This window comes from Trachypithecus francoisi, unplaced genomic scaffold (genome assembly GCF_009764315.1).
Source record: "Trachypithecus francoisi isolate TF-2019V2 unplaced genomic scaffold, Tfra_2.0 Lachesis_group3, whole genome shotgun sequence".
In the NCBI taxonomy this organism is placed as follows: Eukaryota; Metazoa; Chordata; class Mammalia; order Primates; family Cercopithecidae; genus Trachypithecus; species Trachypithecus francoisi.
The window spans coordinates 147,225,307-147,242,475 of NW_022681468.1; the positions used below are offsets into that span (position 1 = coordinate 147,225,307).

At 37.7% G+C, this 17,169-nt stretch overlaps 1 protein-coding gene across 9 annotated transcripts in view; it reads left to right on the forward strand.

The window, feature by feature from the left end:
* Positions 1-17,169, forward strand: part of TTBK2 (tau tubulin kinase 2) — a 168,436-nt gene that overhangs the window by 97,557 nt on the left and 53,710 nt on the right. For all 9 annotated transcript variants that reach the window (XM_033190394.1, XM_033190392.1, XM_033190395.1 and 6 more), the window contains 3 exons: positions 5,443-5,508; positions 10,468-10,560; positions 11,506-11,631. In XM_033190394.1, the coding sequence (XP_033046285.1) occupies positions 5,443-5,508; positions 10,468-10,560; positions 11,506-11,631 (285 nt within the window). The remainder of the gene's footprint in view (positions 1-5,442; positions 5,509-10,467; positions 10,561-11,505; positions 11,632-17,169) is intronic.

Consider the following 17,169-nt stretch of genomic DNA (forward strand, 5'->3'; position numbering starts at 1 on the left):
GTCATTCTCTTCTTTCTTGGTTTATTCTCCTAGGAGTTCATCCTGTCTCTAACATACATTCTCTCCTTTACATTCACACTGCTTCTGCCCTTGTACTAATTTTGTTGTTTCTTGTTTTAATTGTTAAAATAGTTTCCTCACTCATCTCTCTGTCTTCTCCTTTCAGTCTGTTATACTTCCACCAGAGTCAACATACATGCAGAGCATTTTCTCAATCGTTACTTTCCAGCTGAAAATATATATATATATATATATATTTTGAGATGGGAGTCTCGCTCTGTCGCCCAGGCTGGAGTGCAGTGGCGCGATCTGCACTCACTGCAAGCTCCGCCCCCCGGATTCACGCCATTCTCCTGCCTCAGCCTCCTGTGTAGCTGGAACTACAGGCGCCCACCACCATGCCCGGCTAATTTTTTGTATTTTTAGTAGAGATGGGGTTTCACAGTGTGAGCCAGGATGGTCTTGATCTCCTGACCTCATGATCCACCCATCTCGGCCTCCCAAAGTGTTGGGATTACAGGTGTGAGCCACTGCGCCCGGCCTAAAAATATTTTATGAATTCCAATTACCTACACGTTATAAACCAAATTAAAGAAGACCTTAATTTGACATTTAAGTCCTCCCTTAATCTGACTTCAACCTATTTTCCTGTTTTTTTCCTCTCACGGTCAGCTACAGTCATACCAGATTTGTTTCTCTAACACCAACAGTACTTTCCTCCCTCTTTGCATTGTTAACCATGTTCAACTTAAAATGCATCTCATTTTTTTCTGTTGTAATTCCGTCAGCTCTTCAAGGCCCGATTTATTTTTTCTTTTTTGTTTTCATTTGAATATCTAGGTATCAAATAAAATATGCTCATAGATTGTTAAATACTTTCACTTTTTACTTTCTTTTTCTTTCAAAATGTTTGTAAATATAAATTTCAAATAGGTAACATATTCATGTGATGCAAAAGTTAAAGAATTAAAAATGTATCAATATTAAACACTTATGCTCTTTGAAAGACACTGTTGAGCAAATGAAAAGACAAGTCACAGATGGGGAAAAATATTTGCAGAACACACATCTGATAAAGGTTTTATATCCAGGATCTATGAACAACTCATACAACTCAATAAAAAGAAAGCAACACAGTAAAAATGGGCTAAATATTTGAATAGACATTTTATCAAAGAAGAGATACAAATGGCGAATAAGCATATTAAGAGATGGTCAATATCATTAGCTATTAGGGAAATGCAAATTAAAACCCTGGCAAGATACCACTGCCTACCAATTAGAATGGTTAAAACAAAAACCAGACAATACTAAGTGCTGACAAGGGACAGAAATCATTGGTTGTCAGAGACTAGGAGTGGGAGGGATTGACTCAAAGAGGCCTTAAGGAAACTTATTGGAGTGATGGAAATATTTGATATCTTAGTTGTGGTGGTGGTTATGTGACTTTATATCAGTCAAAACTCATAGAACTGTGTATACATAAAGTATGAATTTTATTGTAAGTAAATGATACCTCAGTAATTCAAAGTAAAGTAAATTAAACCTGACTTGAAAAGAAATTAAAAAGTAAACAGTGAAATAAATCTCCATTTCACCTCTGCCTATTCCAAATCTACTCATTTCCTATACTGTCTCTGATTCTTCCCCCACTCCCTACATTCACCTTTAGGTAGCTATACTGTTATTAGTTTCTTAACATATTCTTCCAGAATCTCTTTATTCACATACAACAAATACAAATGAACATTCTTATTTTTACCTTTTTGATTAAAAAGGTAGCATGATATACATTCTATACCTTTCTTTTTTTCACTTGACAGTGTATCTAGACGATCTTTCCATGTTGGTATATAGAACTTCCTCATTCTTTTTTTTTTTCTTTCTTTTAGACAGGATCTCGCTCTGTCACCCAAGCTGGAGTGGAGTGGCATGATCACAGCTCACTACAGCCATGACTCAGAGGTCCTCCTACCACATACTCCTAAGTAGCTGGGGGATTCTCCCACCTCAGCCTCCCAAGTAGCTGGTAGCGGGGACTATAGGTACATGCCACCATGCCCAGCTAATTCTTTAATTCTTTTTTTTTTCTTTTTTTTTTTCAGAGACAGGGTCTCACTATGTTGCCTGGGCTGGTCTTGAACTCCTGGCCTCAAGTGATCCTCCTGCCTTAGACTCCCCAGAGTTCTGGAATTATAACCATGAACTACTGTGTCTGGCTTCTCTCTCTCTTTTTTTTTTTGCAACTTCAGAGTGTATTCCATTATTTGGGCGTACTATAATTTATTTAATCAGAGTCTCCTATTGGCAGACATTTAGGTTGCACTCAATCTTTTGCTATCACAAACAATGATGGTAGTGACTGACTACATCCACTATTTTTGCACATGCGAGTATATCTGTGAGATAAATTTCCAGAAGTGAAATTGTGAGACAAAGTGAATATATGCATTTACAATTTTGATAAATATTGGCAAAGTGCCATCAATTGAGGAAGTTTCAAGAGATTATTTGTTTCAAGACCCAGTAAAGTGCTGCCTGTTCCTAAGACTTGTCCTTCCTCCCTCCTACTACATGGAACTAATCCTTACCACTCCCAAGTGTTTATATTTCATTGTGCTTCACTAATGGTATTCATTATAATCTGCTTTAAATTGGAATCATTTGCATATGTGACTGTTTTTCCCCAGTTGGGTTTGAGTTGTCTTTACTACATTAAATAAGGTGATTGAATTTCCTTGATCTGACATTATTTCTTTTTCTATTAGAATTAGATGAGGTATGCAAACTGGTATTATTTCTTTGACTATTTATGTCAAGATTTCTCTAAACAGCTGATTTCTCTTTATCTCTATTTCAGCCTTTCTATGGCAGAAGTAAGGTCAGAGCCAGGCCAGGGAAACCCTTAAGTAGAAAGAGTCTCCTGGGCTTGTCTTGGCTAGAATCCATCAGGGAGAAGTCCAGATGCCCAATCAACTGTGGACTAGGCTGCAGAATGTGATAATAAGTCTGGAGATTTTCATTCTGACAGTTACTAGAATGAAAATAATTGGGCAAAATTATGTAACACACACAAAAAATTCTATGTTAACTGAAGGCTCATGTCAGGTAATGAATAAAAGTACAACCTCTGAAACGTTATTAACTGAAAAAGATTCATAGTAGACTTTCATATATTCTCTTAGACATTTTTCTTCTAAAAAGAAAACTCTCTAACCTTAGTTCCATCAACCAAATTGAGCATATTAGGTATTCCTGTTAATCATGATGTCTTAGGAAAATATTGAGATCCACTGACTATGATTGTCAATGAATGGCAGCTAAGAAAATAATGGGGATTTTTTTTTAAAGATTGCAGGAACTTTTGATTACTGAGACTTGCCGTTAAATAGGGAATATTTTAAAATAGTTGTCTTAAAAACCAAACAAAAGTAAAGGGAAAGAGAGTATTTAATGAAGGAAGAAATGAAATAGATAACTTGATTAAACATAGATTATAAAATAAGAAAATGGAGGAAGAACACATAGATTGTTTATCCTATGCGGTAACATATGACCAAATTATTCTGCTAAGGATTTTTTTTTTTTTTTTTTTTGAGACAGAGTCTCACTCTGTCGCCCAGAGTGGAGTGCAGTGGCACAATCTCGGCTCACTGCAACCTCCACCTCCTCGGCTCACTGCAACCTCCACCTCCCGGCTTCAAGTGATTATCCTGCCTCAGCCTCTTGAGTAGCTGGGATTACAGGCATGCACCACCATGCCCAGCTAATTTTGTATTCTTAGTAGAGATGGGGTTTCACCATGTTGGTCAGGATGGTCTCGATCTCTTGCCCTTGTGATCTGCCCACCTCAGCCTCCCAAAGTGCTGAGATTACAGGTGTGCGCCAATGCGCCTGGCCAGGAATTTTTACTGTCTTTTCTGACTACAAAAGTAATACATACTAATTGAGAAAAATTTGAGGTTACTTAAGAAAAAAAAAAAAAATTATACTAATGAAAAGTTTGTCTATGATCATTTTCAAGTTTGTCAGTTTTCATATTGAGCTACAGTGCCACCCACGAATCCTCAGGGTACTTACTTGCTTCTTGGGGAGCAGTAGAATGGAGACAATGTTGAAAAACCTTAGTTAATGCCTGGTTTTATTATTTACTGATTTTTGTGTCCTTAGACAAGTTACATACCTCTCAGAGTCTATATCTATATTTGTAAAATGAGCAAGACAAAGACCTCACCCACACAGAGTTTATATTCCATGGACTAAAAGAAGACAGGCAGTAAACAAATTAAAATAGATTAACCCTATGTGGTGGCACACTCCAGTAGGTCCAGCTACTTGGGAGGCTGAGGCAGGAGGATCACTTGAGCCCAGGAATTTGAGGCTGCTGTGAACTATGATTACACTACTGCACTACAGCCTGGGCTACAGAGTGAGACCTTATCTCTTAAAAAAAATTAAAATCTAAACAAATGGGCAATAAACAGAATAAGAATATAAATAAAATTGATTTGGGGGTAGTAAAGGTGTTAAAAGAAATAAAGCAGAGTAAAAGAATAGAGTGGCACTACAGATGGGGGGAGTAGTATTTTAGATTAGAATGATTAAGGGAAGTTTCTCTGAGGAGGTGACATGTGAGCAGAAGCCTTAAAATGGAGTAGAAGAGCTAGCCATTGGAGAGATTCAAGGAGCTGGGATTCCAACTGGAGAGAATCGTGTGCACTGTTTTGAGCTAAAACTAAAATTGGTCATAAAAGAAACCACGGTAAATCCATTGTGAAAGGAGACAAATGCCAGATCATGAAAAGTCTTATAGGCTAAGTAAAAAGCCTGGACTTTATTCTAAGTTGAGTTCTCTGAGGACTAGGATCATATATTTTTCATGTTGGTGTTATTTCTAGTATGTGGCACATACTAAGCTCCCAATAACTTGAATTTTAATACATGAATTGCATACGAAGGTAGGGTACAAGTTGCCACTACCTTTGAATTGAGTTTGAATGAAATAGCCAAGGTATGAAGAGCTTGGTATCTCAGGTTACTTAGTGATTCCTCACCATCTAAATATATTTATTTGTATCCAGAACCTGAATATTAATGTATATACTATGATGCTTCTCATGATTATGGGTATATGAAAGCATTTAATATTTTCTAATATACAGAGTTGTATAGATGTCATAAATGCCCCTGTATTTTAAAATGTAGGTAGGAAAAAACGGAACTGAAAATTACAATTTTATCAGTGTTTTTTTTTTTTAAAGATGTGATTTAGAGATAATCTCTCTAATTTCTTATAATTTCATAGTTGAAAGTTAGAAATTAAATAGTGTTTTATTGTGACAATAAAGGACATGTTTCTTGCATTTACTTCATGGGTTCAAGTGTGCCAAGTGTATTGCTGTTTGAAACTCATTTATTATTCTTTGCATGGCTTTGTTGTAGCCTCGAGCTGTGGCAGGCTTTCGAGGGACAGTTCGTTATGCATCAATCAATGCACATCGGAACAGGGTAGGTATCTGAACTGGAGTCATATCTGTATAAGTATGCTAATAGCTTAAATCAGATTGTCTTCTTTTTTATTTTTTTATTATTATTTTATATTATTATTATTATTTTTTGAGACAGAGTCTTGCACTGTCCCCCAGGCTGGAGTGCAGTGGTGTGATCTTGGCTCACTGCAACCTCTACCTCCCAGGTTCAAGTGATTCTCCTGCCTCAGCCTCCTGAGTAGCTGGAATTACAGGTGCCCCCCCACCGCGTCCAGCTAATTTTTTGTATTTTTAGTAAAGGCGGGGTTTCACCATGTTGGCCAGGCTGGTCTCAAACTCCTGGCCTCATGATTCGCCTGCCTTCACCTCCCAAAGTGAGACTGACTTCTTAATAAAAACAAAGGTATGGAAAGTGCTTGAAAGTTGAGGATCCCTTTAATAGCTACAAAGTTGCTTGAAATGTTTGTCCTAATTCATTCTTGTGTGGCAGTGATGGTAATGGAATTGGTAATACTAATGCATGGTATAGTGTATCGTGGATAATAGATATGTGCAGCTGCTTGGAAAATAAAATTGAATTTGCCAGAAAAGACAATAGCTAAGTGTATTTATGTCCATGGGGAATCTGTGTCCTTAATTAGATGTAAGTATTAACAAATTTAATATAGAAGTTTAGGAGGCCAAGGTGGGCAGATCACAAGGTCAGGAGTTTGAGTCCAGCCTGGCCAACATAGTGAAACCCCATCTCTACTAAAAATACAAAAATTAGCTGGGCATGGTGGTGTGCGCCTGTAGTCCCAGCTAACTGGGAGGCTGAGGCAAGAGAATCACTTGATCCTGGGAGGCGAAGGTTGTGGTAAGCCAAGGTCACACCATGCAGTCCAGCCTGGGCAACAGAGCGAGACTCCGTCTCAAAAAAAATACATATATATATAGAGAGAAAATTTGGAAGAGATTGAACATCTGTGTACTATTTCAAGAAATTATTTGGGAATATAATACTATCAATACCTAATGAAATGTGGAGTCATCATTTTATCTGTAATATGTATCTAATCTGTGATATCCCTCTCCCTACCAAACCTTTTGTTTTCATGAAGATTTCAAGTACAGACAATTTTAAAATGTTCATTTTAGTAAATTATCCCTTTCCTCTTGGGTTAAATTTTAAAAATATCTCCCTCACCCCCTTCCTTTGGTCCCTTTGTTCTGCGCTGACTTTTTCCCCTTCATCCCGAACTTTATGAGTAGGAAAAGTGGGCATTTTTATGGATTATCAACCCCTTAACTTTTTTTGCATGGAGTTGAGAAGCTTAACAAGTGATTCCTTGATAAAATAGGGAGAAAAGTGTTTTTTCTTGATTCTTTTCTTTACCTTGTTCCTGTTCTGATAAGCCAAAATTGCTTTAATGAGAACTTGACCAACATATAATAGGAAGAGTATACTGTGGTCTTAAATGCTATGCTCCAGTTAATTTGGTTTCCTATGGTGTGATTATAAATTGAAAATAATAAAGCCATTTTTCTCAGTGTGTAGCACTCTGCCAAGCATTTAAACACTTGATTCAGTGTTGCTTTATTTTATGATATCTAGTCATTTACTTTGCCTTGAAAAGAATTTCTCTTCTTTTCCTGATAGATTCTTATAAAAGTTTAGAAATACTAGGTTTTCCAATTAATTTTATTAAAGAATTATGTCAACATTGGAATCTGTGAAAGTACATTATTTTTAAGATAAATGTAAGTATTTTCAGAGATTATAATAGCTACATAAGCATTTTCAAAATAGCGAATAGAAAGAGATTATGTACTTTTATTGCTTTAATTTAGACAGCGGCAGTTTCTTCTAAAAGCCTTTCCAGTGTAGTGTCCTTTAACACTTGATAACTTGCTTATTTGTTACTCATCTAACCTTGTAGAGGAATTTGATAGTATATAGCAGTGGTTCTTAACCCTCTTTTCTGCTCCCAGCACACCCGAGGGGTAGAATGCTTTTACTCAGTAATGTAGTTCACAACGATTGTTTGTGAGGTGATGCAGGAGTGCAGCTCTTGGAACTTCCAGAGTTGCTTGTCTAATCTTAAAAGGTTTCCCAGATAATTCTAATATGCTTTTTTTCCCCATACTCTGAATCCCTGATTTGATAATGTCTAAAAATAATACACGCCATTTCTCTTTTTCTGGTTCCTTAAACTTTACTTTTTAGAAACAGGGTCTTTTTCTGTTGCCCAGGCTGGAGTATAGTGGCAGGATCATAGCTTACTATAACCTTGAACTCCTGGGCTCAAGCAGTCTTCCCGCTTCAGCCTTCTCAGTAGGTAGAACCACAGGTGCACACCACTGTACCTGGCTAATTTTTTAATTGTTTGTATTGACAGTCTTGCTATGTAGCCCAAGCTGGTCTCAAACTCCTGGCCTCAAGCAGTCTTCTAGCCTCGGCCCCCCAAAGTGCTGGGATTACGTGCATGAGCCACCATGCCTTGCCAAATCTTAAAGTTTTAACATAAATAATTCTTAAATAATACAAGGACTTTTAAAAACACTTATGCCTGGCCAACATGGTGAAACCCCGTCTCTACTAAAAATACAAAAATTAGCCGGGTGTGGTGGGCAGGTGCCTATAATCTCAGCTACTCGGGAGGCTGAGGCAAGAGAATTGCTGGAACCTGGGAGGCAGAGGTTGCAGTGAGCCAATAGCGCCCCATTGCACTCCAGCCTGGGCTGACTACAGCGAGACTCTGTCTCAAAAAACGAGCAAAACAAAAAAACACTTGAACTCTGTCATACTGTCTTATTGTTGTTTTACATTTTAATCTTGTTAATATTTATCTCAATACTTTGAAAAAATTACTTTCTTCTGCTTCTTGGGTCACTGTTGAGAACATCTTTGTTACTTTATTTATTGTTGTTACTTTTTTTTTTTTAAGAGATGGAGTCCTGCTCTCTCGCCCTCCCTTGCCCAGGCTGGAGTGCAATGGCGTGATCTTGGCTCACTGCAACCTCTGCCTTCTGGGTTCTAGCAATTCTCCTGCCTCAACCTCCTGAGTAACTGGGATTACAGGCATATGCCACCATATCCAGCTAATTTTTTGTATTTTTTAATAGAAACGGGGTTTCACCATGTTGCCCAGGCTGGTCTCGAACTCCTGAGCTTAGGCAATCCACCAGCTTCAGCCTCCCAAAGTGCTAGGATTACAGGCATGAGGCACCGCGTGCGGCCTTAATTTGTCCTTTTTAAATTTTTATTTTATTTTTTATTTTTTGAGAGAGTCTTGCTCTGTTGCCCAGGCTGGAGTATACTGGTATGATCTCGGCTCACTGCAGCCTCAACCTCCTGGGCTCAAGCAATCCTCCCACCTCAGCCTCTTGTGTAGCTGGGACCACAGGTATGCGCCACCACACCTGGCTAATTTTTGTATTTTTTGTAGAGACGGAGCTTTGCCATGTTGCCCAGGCTAGTCTGGAACTCCTGAGCTCAAGCAATTCACCTGTCTTGGCCTCCCAAAAAAGTGCTGGAATTACAGGCATGAGCCACCATGCCTAGCCAATTTGTCCTTTTTATTTGAATACTTTTGGTATCTTCTGTCTTTGGAGTCCTGCATTCAAATGTGCCTAGGTGTGGATTTTTAAATATTTATCTGTTTGGGATTTGATGTGTTTCCTAACCAAAATGTTCATGTCTTTCCTCGATTCTGGAAGATTCTCATATTCCCTTTTTCCTTTTCTCTTTATACCCTTTTTGCCCAGTCACCAAATTGATGTATTAGACTTTCTTAGGTTTTCTTATTCTGTCCTTTGTACTTCCTTTTAAGGTCACTACTGGATTTTCTAATTCTTTGTGTCTCTGTGCTGCATTCTGGATAATTTCTTCAGATCTGTTTTCCAATTGATTTTTTTCTGCTGTGTTTGATCAGCCTTTAAACCTGTCCATTGAGTTTTTAATTTCTATAATTGTGCTTTTTATTTCTAGATGTTCTTTTTAGTCATTTTTCAAATCCGGTTGGGTTTTGGTTTGTTTTTATTGAATATGATTCTTTTCTGGTGACTGATTCCATTTTTCATTTTAACATTTTAAACATTCTTCGTATCCTATAATTCCATTTCTGAAATCCTTGGATACTTTTTTCTACTTTTTGTAGCTTCTTTTGACATTAGCTTATTAATATACTTTATAAGTCTGAATAATGAACATTTGGTGAGGCTTTTTGTATAGCACTTCTATGAGGTCTGAATTTAGGGATGTATTTATCCTGAGAGAACAAATTTGCTTCTGTCATTCCTGCAGGGCATGATCACCCTTGGTTTTTCAGACCACACAGGTATATATTTAACCCCCAAGTCTAAATGAGGGACAGGCCTATGGTAACAAATTCTCAGGGCAATTTTTTTTAAACTCATTTTTTTCTTTTGATAGCCATTAAATTTTGCAGAAAACAATTATTATAGTATAATGTACACACCAAATGCTACACTACAGATGTAACCCTTTTAGGGCCCTAGCTGTATGGTGGGGGTGGGGTGTATCTCAGTTACAACTCCTGTCCTATGTAGGCCCAAGGCCTTTATGCCTGTCCCCTTCCTGGCGGATACGCTGATGACAGATGCCCCCAGAGCAGCCAAAACTTCAGCATCAGCTTGCTTCCCTTATTTCCACCTTTAAAAAAAAATAGCTTTTAAGAGTTCTCTTTCTTCTAAATGAACACATTAACTAATGGGCTGTTATATTACTTCCAGCATTTCCATGTTTTGGGGTGTCCTTTGTTTCAAAAGGTTTTTCTATTTGTATATTCTGCCATATAGATTGCTGTATTTCTATGTAAATTTTTATATATATATATATTTACCATATAATTTTTTGGGAAATCAATTTACATTTTTCACCTAATAAGGTGAAACAAAATGGTTAGGCCTTGACCAATGTAATGTACTCACAAGTAATAGTAATGTAATGTGACTGGATTTTGTTTTGTTTATGAAGGAAATGGGAAGACATGATGACCTTTGGTCCTTATTCTACATGTTAGTGGAGTTTGTGGTTGGTCAGCTGCCATGGAGAAAAATAAAGGACAAGGTAATTTTGGGAATGGAGATGTCAATTTTGGTGGAAGAAATAAAAATATCTCCTGAATAAACATTTTTGTTGAAAATATACCTATGTATAAGACTTAAAATCTATAAGCACTTTTACTATATCCCAGTATATATATTTTTCTCTCTGAGCTGACGTTAGAGATCATATTAATGTTATGAGATTTTTCTGTGTACATGGAGAATAAACACTAATTGCTTCTGATTAATTTATAGCCCTCCGTCTTAGCTTTTAATTTTATTAGTTCTCCCCTTCGTTTTTGTAAGTCAAGTAAGCTTTTAGTTTTTGATTGTCACATTGTATTGTTTGATTTAGAAAACTGTAAACACATGTCTTGATAAAGAAAAGTAGATCAGATTTAAGATAAATTATTTTGAGATGGGTGCAATGGCTCACATCTGTGATCCTAGCACCTTGGGAGGCTGAGGCAAGAGGATCATTTGAGCCCAAAAATTCGAGACCAGGCTGGATAACATAGCGAGACCCCCATCTTTACAAAAATTTTTTAAAAATTAGCTGGGCATGGTGGCATGTGCCTGTAGTCCCAGCTACTTGGGAAGCTGAGGCAGGAGAATCACTTGAGTCTCAAAGGTCGAGGCTATAGTGAGTTGTGATCATGCCATTGCACTTCAGCCTGGGCGACAGAGCAAGACCCTGTCTCAGAAAACTAAATTAAATAATTTCTTTTGGGGACTATCAGTATACTGATGCAGAACTCTGTACTACTTGTTTGGTTCTGCATAATAGTTTTTTTCCATTTTAAAACATTGTACATTAAGCTGTTAGTAAGAGCTCAGTTCTTGCTTTATACTTAATTACCCACTATCTCATTCCCTAGTATATACCCTTGAGACGGCTACTGAGGGGCTCTTAATGCCTAACCGCCAAGAGAAATTGACTGTAGCTCTTTTTCTCTTTACTTCCCAGGAGCAAGTAGGCTCTATTAAGGAGAGGTATGACCACAGGCTCATGCTGAAACATCTCCCTCCAGAATTCAGCATCTTTCTAGACCATATCTCTTCTTTGGATTATTTTACAAAACCAGACTACCAGGTAACCATCTTTGTGAGTTCTGTGGGTTAGTTACTTTCTCTGTTAGTCTCTGCTTTCACTTATTGTAGCTTTGAAGGTGTTATAAATGAGTAGGGGAGGTCCTTAGAATCAGACTGTTTTAATACATCCTGAGAAACATGGTGAAATTAACTTGTGATGGGAGTGTCAGTGTGTGTATGTTTCATCCCTCTGGATGGACTTAACTTCATTAGAGTTTTAGGTTTGTTCATCTTGTAACAAATTTTACTGTTCCTGCATGATTCTTTCAGCATATAGAACTGCTGATAGTTGAAATTATGTGAATTCTATAGCGAATTTTTTGACCAGAAGGAAATGTCCAACTAGGTAATGCATCTGTCAAGGGCTTTAGGGCAGCATATCGTATGTTAATATGCTGTGGGACAGCGGTCAATGAAAATTGGCTCCATTTTGTCTGTGGTCAGAGAATCATTTCCTTAGAGCATCAGTTAATGAGCCTTAGAAGGCTCTATTTGGTCTACTACAAATTGCATCCCTAACCCCAACCAGCGGTATTTCAGAAGATTCTGTTGCTCTCAGGGAGAATTTGGTCAGGGCTTAATACCAAATAATTGCTACCACCGCAAACATAAATGCAGCCACACATAGAGTAATAAGAATTATATTATATATATATAATGTATATATAAACTATATATATATTAGTATATCATTCTTACAAAGGACAACACATAGACTGCATGAGAATGGTAGTTAAATTCTAAAGTATTGTCAGTGTTGTGCAGTCAAAAGACTAAGAAGTATCTATAGCACAGTGAATGTATTTGCATATAGTAATCATTTCTCTGTGAAATTGCTGCTTTTGTATAAGATACAAACAGGATATAAAGCAGAGGCAACATACAGCCATGAGTCCTTAGAGACCTTAAATGGGTGAGCTTGTCTTCTCACACATATACCAATTTGTGTTGTAAACAATAGGGACTGCCTAACAAATTGAGAAGATACACTGTGTGTGAGTTGTTTTTGTATGTGTTCTTATATTTGTCTTTTGTATGTATTTTCTGAAATGTATAGCGTTCACATTACTTAAAGCAATGAAATTATACCTGTAAGACTAGATTCAAGAGGAGGTGAAAAATGTTCCAACTTGCCCATCTTGAGTGCTAATAATTTTTTATTGACAAAATTTGCATAGGGAAATTTAGGACAGTAAAAGACTTCGATCACATTCTCTTCTTAGTTAAACCTATGTCTAAAGAAGACTATCATATTTACCAGCTAAAGTTTGAAACTTAGATCTATGATTATTTTAAACTAACAAATTATTGTTCTCAAGTTTTTCAGTTGGACATTCTCCTAGGGGCTTTTCTGTCACTTAATAACAAAGCAAAGTATGGTAATTTTCCATTTTTGGAAGAAAGAGAACAGGCATAACATTACTTTGTTTCACAGATTCTGTAAATAATCCAGCTCTTTCCTGCTCTGATCTTTCATAAGCAGTGAGTGAGAACAGAGGGCAGGTGGACAGGAGAAGGATAATTGAAAAAAGATGTTGATGGAAGTGATGGGTGTGTTCTAATGACTTGTATCAATATGACATCAGGTTTCAAAAGCCTGAGCTTTGCAGCTTCTGCCTCTTGTTTTTCTGCTCAGTCTTCATCTTGAGAAAAATAACTCTACTTTTAATCTGAATGGTCTTGTGAACTAATGCTGTCCCTGTGATTAATTTTACAGCTTGAGATTCATTCCTGAATTTGATTTTACTTACTGTTCTTTCAAGATTTTATTTTCTTTATTTAAAAACATTTTTTGAGACAAGGTCTCACTCTGTCAGCAAGGCTAGCGTGCAGTTGGTGCAGTCACGGCTCACTGCAGCTTCAGCCTCCAAGACTCAAGTGATTCTCCCACTTTAGCCTCCTGAGTAGCTTTATCTACAAGTGTGCACCATGCCTGGCTTTTTTTGTTGTTGTTGTTGTTGTTGTTGTTTAAGCAGAGATGAAGTCTCCTTATGTTGCCCAAGCAGGTCTCGAACTCCTGGCCTCAAGCAATCCTTCTGCCTTGGTCTTCCAAAGTGCTGAGATAATCAGCATGAAGCCACCATACCTGGTCTTTTCTTTCAAAATTTTAGATTTTTCATGGGACAACCAGTCAAGTCAAAAACAACAATAAACCTCCTTCATCAACAAGCAAAAAGCATATCCATGTTTAGTATGACTGCTTCCCTAGCTACATCAAAGGTCAAATAGCAATAATATGTTTCCAGGTTTGTCTATTCTGAGCTAAGACCAAAGTCAATTTTTTTGTTATAGTCAAAGTGTTAAATGATGCAGTTTTACAGAGCTTTGTGTGTATTTTATAAATCTTTAAAATTTAGAATATCTTGCCATAGAATGTTATTACTTCAACATGTTGCACATGGCCAACACCTCATCCAATAGCTGCTACCGTTCACTCTGACATCAGGTGTGGACCTAGAGAGAATAACTATTTTGTTTTCTACCAGGAATCTTTTATGTGTCTCACTTTACAATAAAGGCTGAAATTTGCTTTTGAGAAGTTTTATATTATTTTGTGAAATTACATCAAGTTTATCTGTACTTAGTATTTATGTATGATTCTGTTTTCCTAGCTAGCTTTTAAATCCTGGAGAAACAACCATGTCTTTTTTTTTAACCCCATATTACACCTGGCACCTAAATTTTCAACAAATGTTAGGTAAATTTAATTGAGTCTTTACCAACAGTCTCCTACACAGAGAATACAAGAAAAATTAACCCTATAAGTGATTAAATACTGTTTTCTGTCTGTTAAAATAAATGTGAAGATATCAGAATTATAAACAAGATTAAAGCAGATATGTTCCTATAAATATTATTTTTTAGATTCTAAATGTTATAACAACTATAAGAGATAGAGTGTTTCAACCACAGTGATTCATGCTTGTAATCTCAGCACCTTTGGGAGACTGAGGCAGGAGGATCACTTGAGGCCAGGAGTTTGAGACCAGCCTGGGCAACCCAGTAAGACCCTGTTTCTACAAAAAACAAAACAACAATCAACAAATAACAAAAAAATTAGCCAGGTGTGGTGGCATGCACCTGTAGTCCCGGCTACTTGGGAGGCTGAGATGGGAGGGTTGCTTGAGTGAATCAAGGCTTCAGTGAGCCATAATTGTGCCACTGCACTCCAGCCTGAGTGACAGAGTGAGACTCCATCTCAATAACAATACTAGTAATAATAGGATCACATGATCCTGATAAGAACACAAATATCTTTATTAGAGTATTCAAATTATGTTAAGCATCACTTAGCAAGTTGAGAAGACTAATGAAATCCATAAATATTTACACAGTTGGTGAAACTGAAACTAAAATGTGTATCTCAACCAGTTCACCCACTGCTACAGCATTGCTAATATCAGAGGATAGGATAGAGAGGAAATGCAAAGCTAAGCAGACTTCATTAATCTTCTTAATATACTTTCCGCGTTTAGGAATGGGACTATTTAAATGTAGATTACGTCAAAATGCAGTAGATTTGCCTCTTGCTTTGGGGGACATAGAGCAGTTGTAGGATCCTCTGACTCTGATAACATCTGAATTAAATTTTTCTGAGGGCACAGATGCTACTTGTGAGGCAAACAAGAAAAAAGGTTAAGCTGAAAACAAGGGGGAACCTCGTATCAAATAGAGTGGTAAAGGAAGGTCTCTTTCTAAAGCTACCATGTAAGGCCAAGGGGTGCCCAATCTTTTGGCTTCCCTGGGCCACATTGGAAGAATTGTCTTGGGCTACACATAAAATACACTAACACTAATGATAGCTGATGAGCCAAAAAAAAAAAAAAAATTGCAGAAAAATCTCATAATGTTTTAAGAAAGTTTACAAATTTGTGTTGGGCCACATTCAAAGCTGTCCTATGTTACAGGTTAGAGAAGCTTGATTGTAAGCCAAGCCCCAAAAGATGGGATTGTGTTGGCCATGTGAAGAGCAAAAATAAGAGGTAGAATGTTAGAAGCCGAGGGAAGAACATGCACATGCGTGGGCCCTAATGGGAGAAAGGACTGAAAGGAGACAAGTGTGGCCAGACAGTAAATAAGGAGAGAGAACAGGTTGAGGTGAGGTTGGAAAGAGTCAGAAACCAGATTATGCAGGGCCTTGTAGGCTTTTTTAAGGAGTTTGGATTTTTATTCTGAGTACAACACAAAGCCTTGGAAGTGTTATAAACAAGACCATGGTGATGCGATTTGTGCTTTAAGAAGATTACTTTTGCAGTTATGGGCATCCAAATGAAACAAAGGAGAATCAGAGACTAGTTGGGAAGGTACTGAGATAAGCTGAGCTATGCCTTGGAAAGAAATAATTTTTTTTAAATCAGTGTCTTTTTTTTTTTGAGACATAGTCTTGCTCTGTTGCCCAGGCTGGAGTGCAATGGTGTGATCTCAGCTCACTGCAACCTCCACCTCCTAGATTCAAGTGATTCTCTACCTCAGCCTCCCAAGTAGGTGGGACCACAGGCACATGCCACCATGCCCAGCTAATTTTTGTGTAGGGTTTTTATAGAGATAGGGTTTTACCATATTGGCCAGGCTGGTCTCAAACTCCTAGCCTCAAGTGATCCACCCGCCTTGGCCTCCCAAAGTGCTAGGATTACAGGTGTGAACCACCATGCCTGGCCTAAAAATCAGTGTCTTAACACCATAAAGGTTCTTGATCATATAATACACGAGTCAAGTTGTACAACTCTCCTAGGCAACTTTTAAGAGTAACTTGAAAATCCAGGATCTGCCCACATATTGACACTGCTGTCTTTAATACATGGCCTTTTACTATTATCAGGAAAGGGAATAGTGTGGATGATGGCTTAGGGGTTTTACAGGCAGGCCTGGAAGTGATCTACAACACTGGTGTATGCCCAGTAGTCAGAACTCAATCACACTGACCCAACACTAACTGCAGGGGAGGCTAGGAGATAGAGTATTCCCTTCTGGCCAGGAGGCAAGATGATGATGACCTTGACTTGAGAGAAGTAGTAGAGATGGAGGGAAATGGGTGACTTCTTGCCTTGGCGCTGTTAGCCTTATCTCCTTTCATTCCCCATTGTACTTATGTGAGTCATATTAGACCCCTCGATGCAGTCAAATGAGATTACCAGTTCTTCTCCCAGTGTGCCTTGCCTGGAATGTGCCTCTGTTTCATAACACTGCTTATCTTGTGAAATTGAAAGCCCAGCTCAGATGTCAGTTTCTCCGCAGTCTCCTCTGATCCCTTCCATTCCTTCTGTATTCCATACTGGAGTAATTTCTTCTGTTCAGCTCTTAGCGCAGCAGTACTTTGTTTTGTCTCTTTATTATATAAGCTCCTTAAGAGCCAGGGCCTTGCACATTTATCTCAGTTTTCTCAAGAACATAGCACAATGATAGGCGTTTAATAAAAGTGAAAAATTCAATTAAATCTGCTTGATTTTTGCTTCTGTTGAATGTAAACCACCCAAAGACAGGACTGTGTTTTGTTAACATTTATATTCCTAGCACTCAGGACAGTAGGCGGTCAATGTAT